The sequence below is a fragment of the Salmo trutta genome, chromosome 28, assembly GCF_901001165.1.
Source record: "Salmo trutta chromosome 28, fSalTru1.1, whole genome shotgun sequence".
Lineage (NCBI taxonomy): Eukaryota > Metazoa > Chordata > Actinopteri > Salmoniformes > Salmonidae > Salmo > Salmo trutta.
In genome coordinates this window covers 21,336,174-21,362,340 of record NC_042984.1, presented here as the reverse complement: position 1 = coordinate 21,362,340, position 26,167 = coordinate 21,336,174, and the positions used below count along the sequence as shown (strand labels likewise).

General features: G+C 40.8%; 1 protein-coding gene and 1 pseudogene across 1 annotated transcript; one reads left to right on the top strand and one right to left on the bottom strand.

The window, feature by feature from the left end:
• Positions 1-808: 808 nt before the first annotated feature.
• LOC115165789 (PRA1 family protein 3-like) lies at positions 809-5,545 on the bottom strand. The gene is made up of 3 exons (XM_029719153.1): positions 5,316-5,545; positions 4,184-4,401; positions 809-1,934 (listed from the first exon to the last, which is right to left on the bottom strand). Exons 1-3 carry the CDS (start codon positions 5,492-5,494, stop codon positions 1,756-1,758), a joined length of 576 nt encoding a protein of 191 aa, XP_029575013.1. The 5' UTR covers positions 5,495-5,545; the 3' UTR covers positions 809-1,755.
• A 73-nt stretch (positions 5,546-5,618) lies between these two features.
• Positions 5,619-24,657, top strand: LOC115165788 (NEDD8-activating enzyme E1 catalytic subunit-like; annotated as a pseudogene).
• The last annotated feature ends 1,510 nt before the right edge of the window (positions 24,658-26,167 follow it).

The following is a 26,167-nucleotide window of genomic DNA, read 5'->3' as shown; positions in this document are numbered from 1 at the left end:
TGGAGGAGGAATGCTGCCTATGACCCCAAGAACACCATCTCCACCGTCAAACATGGAGGTGGAAACATTATGCTTTGGGGGTGTTTTTCTGCTAAGGGGACAGGACAACTTCACCGCATCAAAGGGATGATGGACAGGGCCATGTACCATCAAATCTTGGGTGAGAACCTCCTTCCCTCAGCCAGGGCATTGAAAATGGGTCGTGGATGGGTATTCCAGTACGACAGTGACCCAAAACACACGGCCAAGGCAACAAAGGAGTGGCTCAAGAAGAAGCACATTAAGGTCCTGGAGTGGCCTAGCCAGTCTCCAGACCTTAATCCCATAGAAAATCTGTGGAGGGAGCTAAAAGTTTGAGTTGCCAAACGTCAGCCTCGAAACCTTAATGACTTGGAGAAGATCTGCAAAGAGGAGTGGGACAAAATCCCTCCTGAGATGTGTGCAAACCTGTGAGATCTGAAAGCAACAGTTGGTGGAGGGCATCAGGGCATCCCTGAAACACAAATATTTACACGTTAAGTTTGCTGAAAATAAACAGTTGACAGTGAGAGGACGTTTCTTTTTTTGCTGAGTTTATATATAAAACACAGGAAATCATGTTTTTGACTGCACTGGGCCTTTCATTCTGGGATCTGAATAGCGTCTTACAATCTATTTAATCGTTTTATATGAACTACCAATGGTGATCCCTGGAATTGGATAGGCATTTTAATATGACAAAAAAAATCTCCAAACATCTGGGAAATACAGGAAAATACAATCAGAACCCCTATTTTCATATACACAACAAAAATACACCAAACATTCATAATGTGTGTAATATTTAATAGTACAGAGGTAACATTCTTGCACTAATAATTTTTCCATCAATACTTTGGTGCCTTACCCTGTCCTTTTTGTAATGCAAACATTTGTTTTCTGCATGCTTTATGCTGAACACACAAGTACAGAAAATTTGGTGATACATGAAAGCACAACTTTAACATATACAACATGACTACTTCAATTAATAAAGCTGCATTTGCCATTCATTTCCCCATATTGCATAACTATGATCTGATAATGTTCATCTCAAGCCCAACCCACAGGGTCTGAAGTAACAAGAGGGACATTATTGCTACTTGTCAATAAGCAGTCACTGGTCCAGTGAACATAAGGGGGAGCCTAGTGACACCAGTTCAGCTTAAGATGGTTATTCTTCTGAGGTAGCAAATAAATTGGTTCTAATTGACTGAATGCTTTGATATCTTAAAAAAAAAGACCATTCAAAATGCTACGCTACTGAACACAATTGGTTTAACATGCAATAGTTATTGCATTCTGGCATGCAGCTTTTTTTGTTGTTGACATTGTACACGCACACTCAAAAGTCAAATGTGCCTGGATACATATTGCAATTACATAATGACATGTGTATTGTGTGTTTACTTGAATGGACACACAATATACACAGGAATGCTCATGCCTCATTTCATTGTGCCAAGTGCCTTCCCCCCAACACCTGATCCATACACAACAGTACACATCTTTCTGAAATGCTCCAAAGAAAATCAGGGGCTGTGTGACACAAATTGTACAAAGGTGTTTCGATATAACAAAACAAATGGAGTGAGAATGATAAATAGGGGGAATACGACACCACTGACATTATATGGGGTACAAATCAACACACTTGATTTTGGTGTTAAAGGAAAAAGCAAACCATGTTGAATTTAATCAGAATGAGGGTGCGGGTGTCATTTTGGCTCTCTCCCCTCAATCCTTGTTTAGCTTTGACTCCAGGAAGTCCTGGATCTTGTTGATCTTCTCCTCCTGTTGGTCTAGCAGATCCAGGATGATGCCCATCGGGGACTTTTTCATGCCCACTCCCTCCATCTTATTCTCCAGTCTGTTCTTCATGTTGCGCAGCCTCAGAGACGCATGAACCAGGATCACTATAGGGAAGAAAGGCAGGATTAGTTTCCTACCCGTTCAGGATGTGCTATCCTCAATGGAGAATCCCATGGTAGAATGTTCCCATTCTGTCAGCTGGAAACATGTTGTAAAAGTACACAGGTGTGCCTTACTCTTACGCAGCTTCAACTGAGAAGGATAATTATTTTCCAGGTATGTTATTATGAAATACAATTGATTAACGGGTTAAGGAGAGGCATCTTTACTTCCCTCGTCAGAGATGCCGACTGCATGATGTAAGCCAGTAAACATAGTGGAGTCTATAGTACAAACAGTACATAGCAACCACGTCGGCAGCCACAGGACAGCCCTCTTGGGATAGGCTGTGTCACATATTGACTGCCTCCTGTTTTTTCACCACAATGTTAGTTGTTGCCTGTACTTTTCTCAGAACCACCAATTGCCCTAAACATTGTGTTCTGTACTGTGTATTTCAGAATGTAGCAGTTTGTCTAGGCCAGCATTTCACAACTCCAGTCTACTCCAACACCACACACTTTTGTTGCTCCGGACAAACTCAACTGATTCAACTTAACGAGGGCTTGATGATTAGTTGATAAGTTGAATAAGGTGTGCTCGTCCAGGGCTACAATTAAAATGTGTTCTGTTTGGGGTACTCGAGGACTGGAATTGGGAAACACTGGTCTAGGCTATTTCTTTTCAAACAGTGGCACATGCATTCTCCATATTGAACCCATTAAATCAGTGAGAGTTGTTAAATAAAGGTTAAATAAAAAAATCTAAATAAAATCTGTTTGCTCCATCTTCTGGGACTCATCCCCCATGTTTGCACCTACCCCATTCATAGACGCTAACTGCTTTAGCATCTATTGACGATAGTATCTGCTGACCAGGGAACTTATGTTAAGAGCCCAGACTCTTGCGCTAAACATTAACACGCATCTCTTGCGTTGCGGCACAGTTTTGGAAACATTAGGAATTTATCTTTCATATCAGCGAGAAAAGATTTAACAAAAAAAGGTTAAATTACTACACACCTTTATTGGGTTAGGGTTCCCACATGGCCATATTTCCATGTTACAGCACTTGTTTACAGAAAACAGACAGAAGAAAAGATCTTAGAAATGTCTGTTTACAGTAGGGATGGGTGTTTAATGTTTGGATTATTCGAGTACTCATGATTTTTTGGGGAGTATATTTTTAGAACACAAGGCCCACTATGGTAAAAAAATGTTTGTGCATTTATCTATACTGGACAAAAATATAAATGCAACAATTTAAAAGATTTTACTGAGTTACAGTTCATATAAGGAAATCAGTCAGTTGAAATAAATTCATAAGGTCCTCATCTATGGATTTCACAACTCGGAATACCGATATGCATCTGTTCGTCACAAATACCTTTTTAAAAAAAAAAAGGTAGGGCGTAGATCTGGTGTGACCACCATTTGCCTCATGCAGCGCGACACATTTCCTGCTCATTGAGTTGATCAGGCTGTTGATTGTGGACTGTGGAATGTTATCCCACTCCTTTTCAATGGCTGTGCGAAGTTGCTGAATATTAACGGGAACTGGAACACGCTATCGTACACTTCGATCCAGAGCATCCCAAACATGCTCAATGGGTGACATATCTGATGAGTATGCTTGTTGCATTCATATTTTTGTTCAGTGTATACTTAATCCATGTTTTGTATGAGATATGCCTCTTGCATGTGTGTAGATGGTGGGTGTGTTGCATAGAAATTAATAGTTCCTGCAAAGATGCTGGGAAGTGCTGGATGTGCGGCAGCTAAGATGGTGAGGAACAAAACATGGATTTCATATTTTTGGGGGGGGGGTTCCATTGATTTTTGTAGAACCACCTGCAGCTGGAAACTGACATTTCTAAGATACTTCTTACACCAAATCGAAAATGAAGAAAGTATCGTCAAGGACAGCTTAGTTGAAAAATCTATGGTGGCAGTTTGTATGGGGCTTTCCTGTAACAGCCAGTAATGGACACCAAAAACATTGGTTATATCACATTATTTTGTGTACAATGTAGCTAGTTTGCTCCCTTTTCCAATGGAGTTACCATTGGAAAAGGCCTGGAAGCTAGGATAAATCTACATGCTAGTTACTGTGTGCATACTTGTGCATTGTGTGACTATCAGGATTCTGACCCTATGGGCTGAATTCCCAGACACAGATAAAGCCTAGTCTTGTACAAAGATCTTCATCTGTGTCCAAAAAGCTGGCCTTATGAGTGTACAATTTTGAGACTCACACAGCAAGGGAAAAGTAATTCCGAAAATGAAGACCATCACTCCACCACACAGCGACAGCAGGAAGTAGCTCGTTCCCATGACAGCGATGACAAACAGAGTGGGGTTCTTCTTCTTGAAGTTCTTGATGAAATTCTTGTTCTCTCCTGCCCACACCGAGCCCATGAAGACCAGAGAGACCACCGCACCGCCCAGAAACATGCCAAGAGGGTTCAGAAACCTACACAACACAAGGGAAACACAGATTACACATCCTCTAAATCCACTCAAACGCTATACATGGCAATGCAAAACAACAATTGGGCCTCTAAAACACAATACATGTAATGATGAGCACAAGCTGGTGGCTGGAATATGATCAACACCTTTACATTATTGATTTATTTTTTATCTGAGCCATTTTCTAAAATAATATCATAACTTTCAAGCTACTGTAGCTGCAATTTAGTAATTAGGACGCATACAAAGCTGGTATCATATCAATTGTATTAATAGCATACTTTGACATGGATCAGTGTGTGGCTGAGATATGGTCCCAACAGCTGGGACAACTTGCAGCATCCATGTGTTGTCATTGTCAGGTTGACTCAAGAGACTATTAATAGAAAATAAATGTGACAGGAAACTCATCTGTCAAATTTTACAGAGTTCAGTTTCGTACTTGAGTACCTTTTTATATTTTGAGTACCATTTATCTTTATTTCAAAAGACAAAAAGGTACTCAAGTACTCAAATGAAAATGAGACTATAACGAAATTGGTTACTATTAGCCTAAGGCCTACATTACCTTGTAATTACTATGTTCATCATGGCTCCCATGATTTAAAAAAATGTCACACACAGTTGCTGGCAGCTGATTCAGGAAAAGTGGTGCAATGAGATTTGTTTTTAGCAGGCCAACTACAGTAGCTAATGCCAGACTCCATTCCAATTCCATGACATGACTGGATCTCTTATTTTGACGTTGCAGCAATATGAAAAGGTATATAGGGACTGCGCATTGCTATGAATAAATGCCCACGACTGGCGCGTGGATCGGATTGCAGACTAATCAAAGAAACTAGTTATCTAGTTAGCTAGCTATAGCAGCTGGGTGGAAAATGCTAGGAAGCTCGCGCTGTCATGCTGACTTACCCCACGATCAGGAAAACCACTATGGCCACGGCGAAATAATTGGTCTGATAGTATAACAAGTTGCTGATCACCCTGTTGTTCCATTTAGCTAAATCTCCGAAGTCGGGTTTTGCAAATCGATCAGCCCCTGGGAAGAAGTCATCCCACGGTCTAAGTGGTGCAAGCTCCATACTCGCCATCTCTGAGTTTCACTGCGCGAGTATTTTTGACTGATCAGCTGATCAAATCAGTTCTCGTTCTTAGCAGTTCAGCTTCTCGCGAGAGTAGGACAAGCACATTAACGTTGATGTGAATCAAAATTACGTTGTGCTTCACCCTATTTTTTAAAACAGTCTATGGCTTCACATGCCGCGTTTAAAACAAATGGTTACTCAGAAATCTCCGACTTCCGAGCATTAACGAACTCGGAAAAAACGAAATATCGTTTTGAACGGTCATCCAACTCGGAATCTCGAGCTCCGACCTTAATATCACTGACGTGATGATTTGACCTCGTTTTACCTGAGTTCTCAGTTGTCTTGAAAGCACCATTATAACTGTGCAAAATTTGAGCACATAATGCTAACGCAGGTTTGATTTTTGTGAATATACAGTACAGGCACTGGGGACATGGCAGCGTGAAAGTATGGCGGATGCTGAAGAGCCGTAAGTAACATTACCAAAATAGATATTGTAGCTGACAGAAATATGCTGCTGTTAAACAAGCATTGAACCTTTTATCTCTCATTTTTAGGGAGAAGAAAAGAAGGAAAATAGAGGAGCTGACTGAGACGTTAGTGACGAAATGCTTGAAACTGTCAGCAGTAGGTTTGAGTTGCACAACTAGTTAGCTAGCATGGAGTGTGGAAATTCATTCATTCAACAATTTCAGTTTTGGAAATTGGCCCAATTCAAGTAGTTAGCTAGTTTACTATAACGACCAGGCAAATATTAGCAAGGAATTATAGGCCTAGTCAAAGTGTACCAAATCTAACCTCGGCCAGAGGCTCTAGCTCTGCAATATCAAAGAAGACCAGTTAGTTATGGTAACGTTAGCTAGCCCTTGATCATGACTCGCAGTTCCACACAGATTAAAATCGGGTAACGGACGGATAGGTAATTTATCTAGTTTACCAGCCTGGAGCATTACACATAAGTCAACATTGGACGAAGGCGTATTCGGTATGCGGGAGTTTTGTTAACAGCCCGACCCTCGGTCTGAACACGCATCGCTTGTGGTACGATTTTGGAAGCATAATGACCTTATCTTTCATATCAGTGAGAAACCATTTTCAGAAAACAGAAGGTTAAATTGATACACACATGGCCATATCTACATGTTACAGCGCTTGTTTACATTTATAAAATAGAGTCTGGCAGGATATTGACGTTTATGAATGGGGTTTTGCCAGACACAACCAGGGATGTAGTGGAGGATAAACGACGTTTACGCGCCTTTTTAATTTAGTTAATTATCGTTTACACACTTATTATTGCGTTCCCAGCGTTGGTCAACATTCAGAAGGCTTCTTGATCTGAGTTCTAATCGCGCCTACCTGTGCTAACGAGTGGATTCATGTATGCTTATGGGGAGTGATACATGCCAAAATTAAGCCTCATGAAGCTACTGATATCTCTCACCAAGTCTACTAACGTCTTCCTAGCGCCATGAATTAACATGGACTGTCAATGGAGACAAGTTTGTTTTTAAAGCGCCAAACTGCCGACGCGTTCACGACACGTACACGTCATGTGGACATAGTGTTCACGTTGTGTAACGTCTCACTGACACGTCATGTGTCACTGACACGTCAGTTTGCGTGTAAGTTTATTATGAATGATTTTACCACGAACAATTTAAAAACGTCTACATGTGTTAAAGTCTCTGTTTAGTATTGCAATTTCATTTGTCGATTTAGCTAAAATAGGCCTATCACCTCAATGCAAAACTTATTAGGCTAGTTGATATTGCAGCCACCATTACCGTGTAGATATGCCTATTTCTCACATCAATACAGACACAAGGGCTTCTTGGTAGCCTAGTGGTTAGAGCGTTGGGCCAGTAACCGAAAGGTCGAATCCCAAAGCTGACAAGATAAACTTTTTTTGTCGTTTTGCCCTAGCAAGGCAGTGTTCCCTGGGCGACGAATATGTGGATTTTCGATTAAGGCAGCCCCCATCACCTCTCTGATTCAGAGGGGTTGGGTTAAATGCGGAAGACACATTTAATTTGAATGCATTCAGTTGTACAACTGACTAGGTATCCCCCTTTTCTTTGTTGGGGGTAGTCTAGGTCCCTATTGGCGCATTCAAAACAATTCGGAAGTCTGCAATCTGACTTCCGACTTCAGTGCGTTCAAGACAACTGGGAACTCTGGGGGGGGGGGGAAAATTATCTCAGACTGGGATTTTAGTTTTGTTTTGAACAGTCATCCAACTCGGAATCTCTGGCATCTTTCTTTGACCTGAAAATCACTGATGTCATGATTTGACCTTGTTTTCCCCCCACTTCCCAGTTTACTGGATTAACAGACACAATCACTGTCACCATGCAATCCTTCGTCTATACATTTCTGTAGAGATGTCTTATGGTTAAAAGCAGGGTTCGAATTGAGGTGCTATGTGAGAATATAGGCCTTGTTGTAGAGATGTGCAAAAAGCATATGTTACCACTTGTTTGCTTAGCCATAGGAAAAACAACAGTCAAGATTTTATAAAGCGATCTAGGCTATAACAATGATAAACTCCACGATTATTTCTGCAGTCTACTGGTCTATTGAAGGTCTTGCGCAGCCTAAACATCCCAGGAAAATGTGGTTGGTTTATTAAATGCTCTGCAATGTAGAGCTATGCCTAATGCAAAATACCCAAAAGTTAGAATCGGTATGGATCTATGCATAGACCAAACAGCTTAACAGAGGCCCTAGGACCATGCCTCAGGTTTTAGGCTGGGTTTCTGTACAGCACTTTGTGATATCAGCTGATGTTAGAAGGGCTTTATAAATACATTTGATTGAACAGATAATGTATTATTCAGGAGAATCCATTTGAATCAGGCTATTCATTTCAGTGCAGTTGTGTTCTTACGCATATCCTTAGACTAAACGGAACCGTAAACACCCCAGCCTGTTTTGATCACAGATCATGATGAAGCCTGAACATTTAAGCTGTTTGTCATTGATTTAGCCCACAATTGCCTAAGGATTTGATACACATGAAGACCTATATTTAATCTGGAATTGACAAACAAAAGCCTGACTAGGATCCTGACTTTCCCCCATGTCATATTACCAATTAGGGTAAATGTATTCCTATTAATTTGCATAGGCTAACCATTGCGATTTAATGATATTTACCATCTTTTGCTTTTTATGAGTAAACAGGCATCAGGGTAAACATCATATAATTTCAATGCCCCCCCACACACACATTAATGTTACTTACCTTACAGATCACAAAGTGAACCAATTTCCCCCCCATTAATATGCAAATACATTTGATTCATACACTGGCTTGTCTGGCTGGCATGTTTTCATTTTAAACAGGCATTCCCTTACCTACACTGAAATAATTTTTGTCCTCAATAATGATTTTAAAAAGTCATAGCTCATTAGTACACCCTTGTGGTTGAATATAAAAAATATATATATCTTATGATACAATTAATAATGTTGAACTAACAAATACCATCAAGTGATGCATTACAATTTACAATAACAAACACCTTATGAAACAGCTGTGAAAACCAATCTAGCAATATTTTAGATTTAAATACATAACCATTGATATTCTTTTGGTACATGTGTGTCAATTTACTTTCAGATTTTTTGTACACTCACATGGCAATCATAGACTGAAATACAGAATTATGGTGTGTCGAATAGAGAGGAGGTGGGTCTTGTGTGGATGGGAGGTTCTACCTGTCACTTGTTTTTCAACAGGTAGTGGACTCGAAGAGGGAAACTGCAAAGTTCAGGCGCTGCTGCCCTCTCTGTTCTGAGTGTTTGCAGTGCTAGTGTTTTTAGCTAATCTGTGCAGCTCACATTATGTGCCCAGTATGATAGTTGTCTTGCTCTTTCTTAGCAGATAATGACAACTTGACAATAACAGTAGCTGATGTAATGAAAAGTTTGAGGGTGGTTGGTAATGGAGGACATCAGGTGGATCCATGTCTGGGTGTTAGGCAGAACCCCTAGGTCCTGGAGAACAGGAGCAGAGTAAAGGGAACAGGGTAGGAGACAGACGTAAACAAGCAAACACACAGGTTAAATGATTGTCAGGTATGTAAAAATAGTTATTTAATTATTTACTTTAAATGTTTGATTAGACATGGATTAATGTTAATGGCAGACAGAAAATAAAGGATACCTTTATTATTTTTGATGTCAGTGGGGTTGGGAAGGGATGGTCCCTGGGAAAGATAGAGAGATGAGTTGAGAGAAACTCCAGGGTGGTGTCATGACCACTGGAGTCATACACCCTAACAGTACCTACCTGGAAGTGACGGTTACTTAACGTGACCCAGTGGTTAGCCTTGAGATTGACTATTTGGAGAAACACCTGGGCCAGTGTTGGTACTGCTGACAGCATAGCGATGCCACCCACCACGAGGCAGCAAATGCAAATAGTTACCATCTGAGATTTGTTATATTCCCCTTAACGGATGTTGACCCCAGCTAGGAGCGAAAGAGCACCAAGCTTTCCCGGGTCTCATCTTCCTTTCGTCCTTCTTCCAAGCCAAGTAATTTGCCCAGATGTCAAAGCACTGGTCCCCTTGATTCTTCTCAGGTGGCTCCACTTTTTCTCATGCACCCAGTCCATGTTCAGTCTCACCTTGATTGATAATTAAAATAAATGCAATTATATTTAATATTATTACAAATATATCTCTTGGAAGGCCAGAAAATAAATGAACAGCGGACAATTTTTACCTGGTCAAAAACCTCCACATCCTTCTCAGTCCGTCCCTGAAGGTGGTCTTTGAAGGAGTCCTAATCTGGTTCGACAACTTCTGCCACATCAGGTGGAGTATTAGTGACCTCAAAGTGCGTTAGTACAAAAAACAGCAAAAGAAAAACACTAAGTCAATCAAAAAAAGTATACTACAGTATATGCAATAATATTATATACAATTGCATTGTTTACATCAGTTAACTGCTGCAGCCCCCCTCCATATAGCAGGTGATAGAGTGAATACTCTGGAGGCCTGGACACTGCTGTGTTGTGTGCAAAAATAATTACCTTCAGATTGTCTCAACGTCAACAGTGAAGAGGTGACTCCAGGATGCTGTCCTTCTAGGCAGAGTCTCTCTGTCCAGTGTCTGTTATTTTGCCCATCTTAATCTTTTATTTTTATTGGCCAGTCTGAAATATGGCTTTTTCTTTGTAACTCTGCCTAGAAGGCCAGCATCCTGGAGTCACCTCTTCACTGTTGATGTTGAGACTGGTGTTTTGCAAGTACTATTTAATGAAGCTGCCAGTTGAGGACTTGTGAGGTGTCTGTTTCTCAAACTAGACGCTCTAATGTACTTGTCCTCTTGCTCAGTTGTGCACCTGGGCCTCCCACTCCATTTTCTATTCTGGTTAGAGCCAGTTTGTGCTCTTCTGTGGTACACAGTGTTGTGACAGATCTTCAGTTTCTTGGCAATTTCTCGCATGGAATAGCCTTCATTTCTCAGAACAAGAACAGCCTGACGAGTTTCAGAAGAAAGTTCTTTGTTTCTGGCCATTTATGCCTGTAATCGAACCCACATCATCATTTCTAGGCCATTAGCGATAACAGGAAATACACAAGCCGTAGGCTACACTATAGTCCAAGGTGGCTATGTCGGAATGTCTGCTTGCACGGGGAAAATTGTACATTTGTAACATCTATGGTTGAGATTTAATTAATATAAATATAAACTATGCACATTATGACTGTCATTAACACGCAATGCAGGTGTCACACAGATGTTAGTAAGGCGTTGGTATCATGTCAGGTGGTACGGTTGCCAAGGCTTATATGTATGTGTGTATGTGTGTGTATGTATATATATATGTGTGTGTGTGTGTGTGTGTGTGTGTATGTGTGTGTGTATATATATATATATATATATATATACTGCTCAAAAAAATAAAGGGAACACTTAAACAACACAATGTAACTCCAAGTCAATCACACTTCTGTGAAATCAAACTGTCCACTTAGGAAGCAACACTGATTGACAATAAATGTCACATGCTGTTGTGCAAATGGAATAGACAACAGGTAGAAATTATAGGCAATAAGCAAGACACCCCCAATAAAGGAGTGGTTCTGCAGGTGGTAACCACAGACCACTTCTCAGTTCCTATGCTTCCTGGTTGATGTTTTGGTCACTTTTGAATGCTGGTGGTGCTTTCACTCTAGTGGTAGCATGAGACAGAGTCTACAACCCACACAAGTGGCTCAGGTAGTGCAGCTCATCCAGGATGGCACATCAATGCGAGCAGTGGCAAGAAGGTTTGCTGTGTCTGTCAGCGTAGTGTCCAGAGCATGGAGGCGCTACCAGGAGACAGGCCAGTACATCAGGAGACGTGGAGGAGGCCGGAGGAGGGCAACAACCCAGCAGCAGGACCGCTACCTCCGCCTCTGCGCAAGGAGGAGCAGGAGAAGCACTGCCAGAGCCCTGCAAAATGACCTCCAGCATGCCACAAATGTGCATGTGTCTGCTCAAACGGTCAGAAACAGACTCCATGAGGGTGGTATGAGGGCCCGACGTCCATAGGTGGGGGTTGTGCTTACAGCCCGACACCGTGCAGGACGTTTGGCATTTGCCAGAGAACACCAAGATTGGCAAATTCACCACTGGCGCCCTGTGCTCTTCACAGATGAAAGCAGGTTCACACTGAGCACGTGACAGAGTCTGGAGACGCCGTGGAGAACGTTCTGCTGCCTGCAACATCCTCCAGCATGACCGGTTTGGCGGTGGGTCAGTCATGGTGTGGGGTGGCATTTCTTTGGGGGGCCGCACAGCCCTCCATGTGCTCGCCAGAGGTGGCCTGACTGCCATTAGGTACCGAGATGAGATCCTCAGACCCCTTGTGAGACCATATGCTGGTGCGGTTGGCCCTGGGTTCCTCCTAATGCAAGACAATGCTAGACCTCATGTGGCTGGAGTGTGTCAGCAGTTCCTGCAAGAGGAAGGCATTGATGCTATGGACTGGCCCGCCCGTTCCCCAGACCTGAATCCAATTGAGCACATCTGGGACATCATGTCTCGCTCCATCCACCAACGCCACGTTGCACCACAGACTGTCCAGGAGTTGGCGGATGCTTTAGTCCAGGTCTGGGAGGAGATCCCTCAGGAGACCATCCGCCACCTCATCAGAAGCATGCCCAGGCGTTGTAGGGAGGTCATACAGGCACGTGGAGGCCACACACACTACTGAGCCTCATTTTGACTTGTTTTAAGGACATTACATCAAAGTTGGATCAGCCTGTAGTGTGGTTTTCCACTTTAGTTTTGAGTGTGACTCCAAATCCAAACCTCCATGGGTTGATAAATTGGATTTCCATTGATTATTTTTGTGTGATTTTATTGTCAGCACATTCAACTATGTAAAGAAAAAAATATTTAATAAGATGATTTCTTTCATTCAGATCTAGGATGTGTTGTTTAAGTGTTCCCTTTATTTTTTTGAGCAGTATATATATGTGTGTGTGTGTGTGTATATATGTGTATGTGTATGTGTGTATATATATATATATATACACATATATACACATATATATATATATATATATATATATATATATATATATATATATATATATATATATATATATATATATATATATATATATATATATATATATATATATACACATACACACACACACACACATATGCATTATCCCTACACACACACACAATATATATATATATATATATTGTGTGTGTGTGTAGGGATAATGCAGAATGCCACCTAGAGTTTTGGAGAGCTATTATGGTAGCCAGCTAGTTTCCATTAGCTAGTTAGCAGCAGCAACATCTGCTGCCAATTATGAAATCTGCAGCCTGAATTTTCACATATGATAATCGAAAAATTGTTTAGGTACTAGCTAGCTAGTTATACTAGGGAAATCATCATGATGTTAATGTACAAGTTACAGACCGGTGTCTACCTAGCTAGCTCTCTCATTTTGACTCATCACACTTGTAGTAAAGGTTTGAATGATTTCTGATTGATATGTGCAGAAGAGCACCGTGTGTTCTCTGTGTGCAGAATGGCTGTAGATGGAGACAGTAGAGACTGGGATGGCCGATGGAACCATGTGAAGAAGTTCCTCGAGAGACCCGGCCCATTCACTCATCCTGACTTTGAGCCAAGCATTGAGGTAAGGAAGGAATAGCAAATAGATAACTAATAACATTTCCTTTATTTAGGGGATAGAGATAATCATTCACCAAACCAACTCTTTTATGTTCTCAGTCCCTTGGGTTCTTATTGGAGACATGCAAGATCCTGGTCATCGGAGCTGGAGGACTTGGGTGTGAGCTGCTCCAAAATCTGGTATGAGAGTTTATGTCCAGCATCCAGGTGCAAATGCATGCAAGCCTTTTTGTTTCTTTGTCTGTTTCTGCACATCAATATCTTAAAGTGGAACTGACAGCGTTTGAACTACTTTGCATATATGACATTCCCAGTTTATGCTTCAAAACCAACTTTATAAGAAGTTTTAAAAATAGGTTATATTTTAATCAAAATTCCATGACTTATAATAAGGCATTGTTGGCAGAATACAGTTGAAGTAGGAAGTTTACATATACCTAATTCACCAATACATTTCTTGGTAGTCCAAAAAATATTGCTATCAGGTTGTAAATCACAGATGGTCTGGCCCATGTTTTGCTGCCTCCACCCATTGGATGCACTGTTTCAGTTTAAATGGCTCAATATTTTGACCAAAAATGGACGACTGTAACAAAGGCTTGGAATGTCAATACAATCAAACTATCAATGATCAAAAGTCAGTCATAACGTGGCAAATTGGCTAGCGCACGTGTCATACACAAGCGAATATAAATGAGTCAAATTGAATCATCTACTTTATGAAATTACTGCCTGATGCGCTTCCTAGTTTACAGCGCGTAGCGAATGGGAAAGTTTACAGACAGACACATGCCTAGCTAGGCTACTAAAATGTTGCAGTCTGGCTTTGGTTTTTAAGGCTTGACAGTGAGTACGTTTACATGTACACTAGTAATTTGATATTAAACTGATTGTGGCAGAAGGCAGAGTATGGCATCAGTAAACACCTAACTCTGCTTATCTTAATCAGTGTAAAGTCATAATCGAAGTAAGCATACGCCGATTAACACCTGGTTTTCTAAGCAATCTATCTAATTACTAAAACATGTAAGCAGCATAATCGACGTTCCAGCGTTGTATTTGATTTGCTTATGTGCCAGCACCGGGTAGCGCAAGCCTCAATCTTATGCACGAGTGAAGTGAGCTCGGAAAAACTGAATAGTTTTTACATACAAAAGGTATATGTCCAAAATCAGAATCAATAACTATTTGCAAAAATAACATTGTCACTGTGGCAGAACGCTACTTTTTATTAGCGAATTTCTGTATTTATCAAAAGTTCCATCAGTAGCCTGATTTCAGATGTGTCCATGTAAACAGGATTATTAGGGAAATCGTTTTTCTTGCAAAGCATGTCAACTTTTTAAACAAACTATTATATTGCTGTGACTATCCACAATAATCGCATTGTTGTGTGCGTGTAACTGTGCTCAATTAATAAAAAAAATTTTAAAAACCTGCAACAAACTTCCACGCAAAGGAGAAACATGTAGGCCTATTACAACAATTTTGAGCAGTAAACTAGGTTGGCTACTGACTACAATACATTTGTATGTCACCATACAGCAATGCTGTATTCAACTGCACCCGTGATCCATGCAGTGCAAAAAAATAAAAACATGTTTTAAGTTTAAATGTTACAACTTATTGCAACGTTTTTGTTATTTGGAGTTAAGTACTTTTTTTGGATTAGGGTCGCAGCATATTATGCATAGCAGCAAAGGCTGTACACATATTTATATTTTGTTGTAATATGTAACAATTCTATATACCGTATTCTATGTACATAAGTGGACATTTTATAAAGGGACATTTTTTTCTGATAAAACCAATGGCCAGTTTGCGTCCCAGTTTCACGTTTTTTTTTGTTGTAAAAACAAGTAGGCTATATCTGGCCCGCAAATTCGTAGTTTTTTTTCATATGTCCCGTGCACTGATTGAGTTTGACACCCTTGGGCTAGCGTATTTATTTAGCAAGCTAAAAACACAGAGCCTAACGTTAGCTAGCTAGCTGTTAGGAGGATGTCATGTCATGTCATTGGACGAGTGTGTGAGTGACCGACTTTTTCCCCTGATCGTTTTTCGGTGGCTACAGCTAGAGATGCAGCTGTCGTTTGGTTAGCTAGCAAGAAATGTGAATTGCTTTGCTAGCTCGCTAAACTGAACTCGAACGACTGTTATCCACAGTTAGTATATCTCTTAGTTGTGATCAAATGTATTTGGCATTGATCAAATGGGCGGGTAGGCAGGGAAGTTCCTATTCAGTTTTCAAAACATGGGTTGTGAGAAGCATGCATTAGCAGGTAAGCTGCAGAAGGACGAGCAGGCTACTTACTATTCCCCATCGTTTATCAGTGCAATTTTGACGGCCAACTAGCTATGTTTATCTAATATTCCTTCGTTAGATTTGAGCTCATCTCGCTCTGGCTAGCATTAGTTGTTGATGTACATAGGCAACTGAGGGAGAGAGTCTACCTTTTCATGGTTGTTTGATCAATAGGACTGTCAAGTTCTCAAATGTTAGTGGACTCCTGTGGTATTTACGTATTTCCCAAACATTCTATGCATTTATGAAAATAATCATATCTAATTGCTCGCTTGTCAGAAAATGTAAAAGGCCTCATATTATTCCTGGGGTTGTGTATGAATAAAATGTAATGTTGCTGAAATGCTGTCAGTTCCACTTTAATGTTTGGTTTTGCCTTGTTCTAGGCCCTGTCAGGTTTTCGTCACATTCATGTTGTTGACATGGATACCATTGATATCTCCAATCTCAACAGGCAGTTCCTTTTCAGGTTTGGCTTGCCATTTTCCCCCCTTCTCCTATGTCCATTAATCTTTTACTTTATGATGGATAGCAACCTTAGTGTGTTCACGGTTGATAGAAAAAATCTACTGAAAGAAAAAGAGTCTTAAGAGTTTACTGTTGAACACACACATCTCATCTGTATACCCTGTTTAGGACCAAAGATGTTGGACGGCAGATGTGGCTGCTGACTTTGTCAATGGTCGCGTCCCTGGATGTCAAGTCGTCCCGTATCCTTTACAACTGACATGGTGAATACCGGCATGTAGGATTACCCCATACACATTATTGCATTACTAAGCTTGAGCATGTGAACATTAGTATCTTCTATCATTTATTTTTCTTAAATAGTATCCTGCTCAGACATTTCAACAAAATCCAAGACTTTGATGAATCTTTCTACAGACGTAAGTGCAAACTTTGTGTACATTATGGAGTTTTCTAAAATCATTTGTACCTACGGTGCATTCTGAAAGTATTCAGACCCCTTTACTTTTTCCACATTTTGTTACGTTACAGCCCTATTTTAAAATTGATTAAATAAATATTTTTCCTCAATCTACACACAATACTCCATAATAATAAAGCGAAAACTGTTTTTTTCGAAGTTTTTGCTAAATTAATAAACGGAAATACCTTATTTACATAAGTATTCAGACCCTTTGCTATGGGACTCGAAATTGAGCTCAGCTACATCCTGTTTCCATTGATCATCCTTGAGATGTTTCTACAACTTGGAGTTCACCAGTGGTAAATTCAATTGCTTGGACATGATTTGAAAAGGCACACACCTGTCTATATAAGCTCCCACACTTGACATTGCATGTCAGAGCAAAAACCAAGCCATGAGGTCGAAGTAATTGTCTGTAGTGCTCCAAGACAGGATTGTGTCAAGGCACAGATCTGGGGAAGGACATAAAACATGTCTGCAGGATTGAAGGTCCCCAAGAACACAGTGCGTTCATTCTTAAATGGAAGAAGTTTGGAACCACCAAGACTCGTTCTAGAGCTGGCTGCCCGGCCAAACTGAGCAATTGGGAGAGAAGGGCCTTCGTCAGGGAGGTGACCAAGAACCCGATGGTCACTCTGAAGGAGCTCAAGAGTTCCTCTGTGGAGATGGTTGTCCTTCTGGAAGATTATCCCATCTCTGCAGAACTCCACCAATCAGGCCTTTTATGGTATAGTAGCCAGACGGATGCCACTCGTCAGTAAAAGGCACATGACAGCACGCTTGGAGTTTGCCAAAAGGCACCTAAAGACTCTCAGACCAAGAGAAACAAGATTCTCTGGTCTGATGAACCCAAAACCTTTTCCAGAGCCCTCAGGACCTCTGACTGGGGCGAAGGTTTACCTTCCAGCAGGACAATGATACTAAGCACACAGCCAAGTCAACGCAGGAGTTGCTTCGGGACAAGTCTCTGAATGTTCTTCAGTGGCCCAGCCAGAGCCCGGACTTCGATCAAACATCTCCGGAGAGACCTGAAAATAGCTGTGCAGCGACGGTCCCCATCGAACATGACAGAGCTTGAGAGGATCTGCAGAGAAGAATGGGAGAAACTCCTCAAATACAGGTGTGCCAAGCTTGTAACGTCATACCCAAGAAGACTTGAGGCTGTAATCGCTGCCAAAGGAACTGAGTAATGGGTCTGAATACTTATGTAAATGTAATATTTCAGCTTTTTATTTTGAATAACTTAGCGAAATAACAGTTTTTGCTTTGTCATTATGCAGTATTAAGGTTGTAACATAACAAAATGTGGAAAAAGTCAAGGGGTCTGAATGCTTTCTGAATGCACTGTAAAACAATGGCTCTGACACATTTTCTTCTCTTATTTGTAGAATTCCATATTATTGTTTGTGGATTAGATTCCATCATCGCCAGGCGTTGGATGAATGGCATGCTGGTATGTCTTGATATAAACTATATGCTATTTGGACTGTGTGTATATGTCAGGGTTTTTTCTGGATTTAAAAGGGGCTTAGGGGGTGGCATGGCAGGTGGCGTGGCAGGGAGCGTGGCAATGGGCACGGTCGGCACAGCTGGATTTGAGACATTTTTAGAGGCCCCCAACTTTGCAGTGTAGAGAAATGTTGGAATATATAAGCACATTTCCTGCAATTCTACAAATTCCTCCATGGAGCTGAGAGAAATTGTTTGTTTTAATGCAAATGTTCTGCAATTCTACACATTTTGCTGACTGTCTAGCTTTTATTTTGGTGATAACAGAATATATATACTGTAGGTCCATTTTATCTTTTAGACCTGATTTATCTGGTTTTAGTCATTTAAGTTCAAACTGAAAGTGTTTTTACATCCAGATTTTAATATATTAATAAAAAAAACTGTTTGGATATAGGCGTCCCGAAAAAATGCTTAGGGAGCCCGCCCAAGGATTTCATGGCAGAAAAATACCTGTATGTAAAGCGTCAGTTCTAACTAACTGAAGACACCATTTACAGATATCTCTCCTGAGCTACGAGGATGGTGTTCTGGACCCCAGTTCCATCATCCCCCTCATTGACGGTGGGACGGAGGGTTTCAAAGGCAATGCTCGGGTCATTCTCCCTGACATGACTGCATGCATCGACTGCACCCTGGAGCTCTACCCACCACAGGTGCTCCAAGTTCTCTCAGACCTGCCAATTTTTTTTGTACTACTTCAGTAGCCCACTTATATGTTAAGTTGGACAGTGATTTTGTGTTCTGCAGCCATTTTGTGTTATCATTGACAACTTGTGTGTGTGTGTTACATTTTATGTATGTTGTATAGCCTAATTTGATGTATTCTTTTGGTCCATAGATTCATTTCCCCATGTGCACCATTGCGTCTATGCCGCGGTTGCCAGAGCACTGCGTTGAATATGTCAGAATGCTACAGTGGCCCAAAGACGAGCCTTTTGGAGGTACGACCATGAATAACACTACTCTTTGTCACATCACCTCTTGATTGCAATCAAAAGGTCAGAAAATGATTATGCTGTATCGCCCGTCATAATACCGCCATAACACTATCATAAAGATTGACATAGTCAAAATACCTCCACAGCTGTTATAATAGGTAGTCATAATATCTTTTTTCTTTTTACCCCTTTTTTCTCCCCAATTTCTTGGTATCCAATTGGTAGTTACAGTCTTGTCTCATCGCTGCAACTCCCGTACGGACTCGGGAGAGGCGAAGGCCGAGAGCCGTGCATCCTCCGAAACACAACCCAGCCTCTTGACACAATGCCCACTTAACCCGGAAGCCAGCCGCACCAATGTGTTGGAGGAAACACCATACACCTGGTGACCATGTCAGCATGCACTGTGCTCGACAGTCATGGCCAACTGGACTTGGACCCAGAATCTGTAGTGGCACAGCTAGCACTGCGATGCAGTGCCTTAGACCACTGCGCCACTCGGGAGGCCCTGTAATATGACTATCTAATGGTACAGTTTGCAATACAGCATTGTTTTTTTAGCCGTTTCTGCCCTTGCTAAATGCTTTAAGAAAGAGCAGAAACAGCCAGGAATCTTTTTTTTTTTTAAGTGAGTAGATCAGCTTTAATATGGCAGATATATTGTGGCTTCTACCAATGTAATTATCTGCATCATTTCCAATCCCCCATATATACTGAACAAAATATAAACGCAACATGTAAAGTGTTGGTCCCATTCCCGTACGGACTCGGGAGAGGTGACGGCTGAGAGCCATGCGTACTCCGAAACACAACCCTGCCTCTTGACACAATGCCCACTTAACCCGGAAGCCAGCCACACCAATGTGTTGGAGGAAACACCATACACATTTGTGCACAGAATTTGAGAGAAATAAGCTTTTTGTGCGTATGGAACATTTCTGGGATCTTTTATTTCAGCACAAATTTGTTTACATCCCTGTTAGTGAGCATTTCTCCTTTGCCAAGATAATATCTCAAGAAGCTGATTAAACAGCATGATCATTACGTTTTACTTTTTTAAAACATTTTAGTCATTTAGCAGACGCTCTTATCCAGAGCGACTTACAGTAGTGAATGCATACATTTCATTTCATTTCATGCATTTTATTTATTTTTTATTTTTACTGGCCCCCCGTGGGAATCGAACCCACAACCCTGGCGTTGCACACACCATGCTGGCATTGCAAACACCATGCTCTACCAACTGAGCCACAGGGAGCCATTACACAGGTGTACCTTGTGCTGGGGACAATAAAAGGCCACTCTAAAATGTTCAGTTTTGTCACATGACACAATGCCACATGTCTCAAGTTTTGAGGGAGTGTGCAATTGGCATGCTGACTGCAGGAATGTCCACCAGAGCTGTTGCCAGAGAATTTCTTGTTAATTTCTCACAACCGCTGACCACGTGTAACCTTTGCATGACCTCATCTGGCTTCTTCACCTGCTGGATTGTCTGAGACCAGCCATCCAGATAGCTGATGAAACTGAGGAGTATTTCCTTCTGTAATAAAGCCATTTTGTGGGGAAAAACTAATGTGATTGGCTGGTCCTGGCTCCCTAGTGGGTGGGCATGGCTCCCAAGGGGGTGGGCCTATGCCCCCTTAGGCCCTGAACCATAGATTAGGTCCTAATTCATGTTTTAATTGACTGATTTCCTTATATGAACTGTAACTCAGTGAAATCGTTAATTGTTGCATTTAAGTAATAAGGCACAAGGGGGTGTGGTATATGGCCAATATACCACGGCTAAGCTCTGTTCATGTGCGCAACGCAGAGTGCCTGGATACAGCCCTCAAATTACCCAGTTTATAATTATATTTTGTGTGTGTGTGTGCGTGCGCACGCTAGTCATGCTCATACATGCATGCATATCCGTAAAACATCAGTGTCAATGTCAACAGTGAAGAGGCGACTCTGCGATTCTGGCCTTCTAGGCAGAGTTGCAAAGAAAAATCCATATCTCAGACTGGCCAATAAAAGATTAAGATGGGCAAAAGAACACAGACACTGGACAGAGGAACTCCGCCTAAAAGGCCAGCATCCCGGAATCTTCTCCTCACTGTTGACGTTAAGACTGGTGTTTTAAGGGTACTATTTAATGAAGCTGCCAGTTGAGGACTTGTGAGGTGTCTGTTTCTCAAACTAGGCACTCTAATGTACTTGTCCTCTTGCTCAGTTGTGCACTGGGGCCTCCCACTCTTTCTATTCTGGTTTGAGCCAGTTTGCGCTGTTCTGTGAAGGGAGTAGTACACAGCGTTGTACGAGATCTTCAGTCACTCTGCAATTTCTCGCATGGAATAGCTTTCATTCTCAGAACAAGAATAGACTGACGAGTTTCAGAAGACAGTTCTTTGTTTCTGTCCATTTTGAGCCTGTAATCAAACCCACAAATGCTGATGCTCCAGATACTCAACTAGTCTAGTCTAAAGAAGGCCAGTTTTTTACATTCCTTTTTTAATCAGGACAACAGTTTTGTGCTGTGCTAACATATTTGCAAAAGGGTTTTCTAATGATCAATTAGCCTTTTAAAAGTGATAAACTTGGATTAGCTAACAACGTGCCACTGGAACACAGGTGTGATGGTTGCTGATAATGGGCCTCTGTACGCCTATGTAGATATTCCATAAACATTTTTAAAAAAGCCGTTTCCAGCTACAATAGTCATTTACAACATTAACAATGTCTACACTGTATTTCTGATCAATTTGATGTTATTTAAATGGACAAAAAAAGTTTTTCTTTCAAGAACAAGGACATTTCTAAGTAACCTCAAACTTTTGTGTGTGTGTATATATCTATAACCCTACCTCATTGGAGTAAACTAAATACATATATTTTCGTTCTTTGTTATTTTCCCATAAACCTACCTCCCTCCCCTAATTGGAGTAAATTAATGGACAACAATACAGCTTATACATGCTATGTACATTTGCTGGACAGTATGTTTTACATTAGTTATCTTTTTGTTTGTTTTTAGTCCCAGCCTTCAGCTACCCTCAACCTCTCCCACCCACCCCTCCCCAAACTGGCATTGCACAATGTGCCTTTTGGTGGTCATAATTCCTTCATAACACTATCATAATGATCAACATTATACCCATTTATAATAGATAATGGCAGCTAATGACAGTCCGGCTCATGTCTGTCCCTCAGATGGTTTTGGTTTGGATGGGGATAACCCTGAGCACATCCAGTGGGTGTTCCAGAGGGCCCAGGTGAGAGCTGCTGACTACAGCATCACAGGAGTCACATACAGACTCACACAAGGTGAGGAGAACCATACTGTAACACCCTGTCCTGTTTTACCAGCTTTCAGCCATACATACTGTATAGTACACACAATTTGCTCTCAATTCCATTTTCAATTAGAATTTTAAAATGTTTTTTTTATTTAAGTTTTATTGACACAAACTCCCCCGCTTACAAGTATTGGTTGCTGAAATCTGTGAACAGTGGAGTTAAAGATTTCTTTTGACATGGCTTTGCCTCAGGCGTCGTGAAAAGGATCATCCCTGCTGTGGCGTCAACTAATGCTGTAATAGCTGGTAGGAAACCCTTAATGACTGTCATTGGGTTTTATTTTGAAGAATCCTAAAGTAAAGTGTAATGTATTTCACATTTTATGTTGCTTTGTAGCTGCCTGTTCCACTGAAGTTTTTAAAATGGCTTCAAGGTTAGTACTATGACTCATCCCTTTTTCACATGATGGACTCACTGGAGATTCCATACTAGGTCCATACTAGGTCATACTATGGTCAAATCCATACTAGGTATCATTCATATTACCTTTCTGTGACTTTGCAGCACTTATATTCCACTGAATAATTATCTGGTATTTAATATTGTGGACGGACTGTACACCTACACCTTTGAGGCAGAGCGAAAGGTTAGTAATGTTTTCGATGTACCCAGATGAGTGTCCTTAATGGATATATATTTGCCCATTTTATTTAGGAGAACTGTATTGTTACTGACGGTGCTATTGACACACAAGGCTATAAGGGTATGGCGTGGTTTCAGGCTACTTGTGCCTTCATGCTCTTGTTTGGTCTGACAGGAGAACTGCTCAGCTTGTAGCCAGGTGCCCCAGGATCTACAGTTCCCACCCTCTGCCAAGCTACAGGAGGTCCTGGAGTACTTGACAGAGAACGCCTCCCTGTGAGTACATCTAGTAACCAGATTGACTGATATTGATGTCTGTCATGTCTTCACACAGAAGAGGCTGTTTTTTATGGTTACTGAAGTGTAAATGTACTTGTTTTCCAGACAAATGAAATCCCCAGCCATCACAGCAACCCTGGAAGGGAAAAATAAGACACTGTATTTACAGACTATAGCTTCAATTGAAGAAAGAACTAGACCAAACCTTTGCAAAACCTTGAAAGGTAAGATGTGTGCATTGTATGTGTGTGGTAAATCATATAAATCTATGTGTTTATTTTGGCCATCTTGTAAATGTAATGTTGTGTTGTTGCAGAACTGGTATTGTCTGATGGACAGGAACTAGCAGTGGCGGATGTCACCACACCTCAGACTGTCCTCTTCAAGTTGAAACTCACCTTTTAAAGGGCTTGTGCAGTCATAAATGTGATTTTTCTTATGTTTTATCTATATTTCCACACTATGAGGTTGGAATAATTCTGTGAAATTGTGAAAATGATGATAATACCCTTTTAATGTAAGCTTGTTTGAAAAGAACGCCTGACATTTCAGGTAATTTTGCATGGGTGGAGTTTTGGCCTGCCTGGCGACATTACCGGGCGGTGTTAATAGACCAATAACAGAGAGTTCCAAACCTCTGCCAATAACAGCTAGTTTTCAGGTTACATATCCCTCCCATTAAGCTTCTCCAATTAGGTGCCTCTCTCAGACCACTCCCAGACAGTCCTAACGAAATTATTGCTTGAGAAATTGCTTTTTGTTAAGAAGCTATTTTTGTTTCTTTTTTACCATTGTTTTCAATTAAAATCACAGTAAGGTACTTAATTCTTACCCAGAAATGATTTGATATTGAGATAAAAATGACTGCATTGGACCTTTTTTAAAATGCAGAATCTGTCAAGACATTTGACAACCTTTGGGGAGAAAGTGGCAAGTGATACAGTGTGGCATGGTTTTAATATATTTTAGTCTGATAATGTATATAAGATCATTTTCTCTGTCGTATTGGCCCATTATGGGAGGTCGCTGATGGCCGTCAACTTTCTATATCACTATATGTGGAATCAGTCTGTGAAAATGTTTCTTAATGTTTTACTCCTAAATGTTTGCGCCAAACGGCTGTCTACTTTCCCTCATTCAAAAGAGCAGTCGTTTATATTGGGTACCAGTCAAAAGTTTGGACACACCTACTCATTCCAGGGTTTTTGTTTATTTTTTATTATTTTCTACATTGTAGAATAACAGTGAAGACATCAAAACTATGAAATAACACATATGGAATCATCTAGTAACCAAAAAAGTGTTAAACTTCATAGTAGCCACCCTTTGCCTTGATGACAGCTTTGCAACCAGCTTCACATGGAATGCTTTTCCAACAGTCTTGAAGGAGTTCCCACATATGCTGAGCACTTCTTGGCTGCTTTTCCTTCACTCTGCGGTCCAACTCATCCCAAACCATCTCAGTTGGGTTGAGGTTGGGTGATTTGTGGAGGCTATGTCATCTGATGCAGCACTCCATCACTCTCCTTCTTGGTCAAATAGCCTTTACACAGCTTGGATGTGTGTGTTTGGGTCATTGTCCTGTTGGAAAAACAAATGATAGTCCCACTAAGCGCAAACCAGATGGGATGGTGTATCGCTGTAGAATGCTTTGGTAGCCTTGCTGGTTAAGTTTCTTGGCTCAAGCAAGTCTCTTCTTCTTATTGGTGTCCTTTAGTAGTGGTTTCTTTGCAGCAATTCGACCATGAAGGCCAGATTCACACAGTCTCCTTTGAACAGTTGATGTTGAGATGTGTCTGAACTCTGAAGCATTTATTTGGGCTGCAATTTCTGAGGCTGGTAACTTTAATGAACGTATCCTCTGCAGCAGAGGTAACTCTGGGTCTTCCATTCCTGTGGCAGTCCTCATGAGAGCCAGTTTCATCTGCACTTGAAGAAACTTTCAAAGTTCTTGACATTTTCCAGATTACTGACCTACATGTCTTAAAGTAATGATGGACTGTCGTTTCTCTTTGCTTATTTGAGCTGTTTTTGCCATAATATTGACTTGGTCTTTTACCAAATAGTGCTGTCTTCTGTATACCACCCCTACCTTGTCACGTCACAACACAACTGATTGGCTCAAACACATCAAGAAGGAAAGAAATGACACAAATGAACTTTTAACAAGGCACACCTGTTAATTGAAATGCATTCCAGATGACTACCTCATGAAGCTGGTTGAGAGAATGCCAAGCGTGTGCAAAGCTGTCATCAAGGCAAAGGGTGGCTACTTTGAAGAATCTAAAATATATTTTGATTTGTTTACCACTTTTGGTTACTACATGATTCGTAATGTGTTATTTCATAGTTTTGATGTCTACACTATTATTTTACAATGTAGAAAATAGGAAAAAATAAATGAGTAGGTGTGTCCAAACGTTTAGCTGGTACTGTTTGTAATTATGACAAACTGTGCTGCAATAAAGTGTTTCGTTAATGAAAGTTATCACAAAGAGGGTTTCCTTAGTCTGCACTAGATCGACGCTATATACCCAACACACCACTGACATAGCATGATTTGATTAGAGGTGGTTTCACCAACCCAAATTAATTTAACTTTTTAGGATATTGATCATTAGATTTT

Coding starts and splice junctions, on each gene's coding strand:
- LOC115165789 (XM_029719153.1), bottom strand. CDS start 5,494: ATGGCGAGTATGGAGCTTGCACCACTTAGACCGTGGGATGACTTCTTC. Junction 4,402..5,315: donor GTGGTTTTCCTGATCGTGGG/GTAAGTCAGCAT, acceptor TGTGTTGTGTAG/GTTTCTGAACCCTCTTGGCA. Junction 1,935..4,183: donor AATTACTTTTCCCTTGCTGT/GTGAGTCTCAAA, acceptor TCTTCCCTATAG/TGATCCTGGTTCATGCGTCT.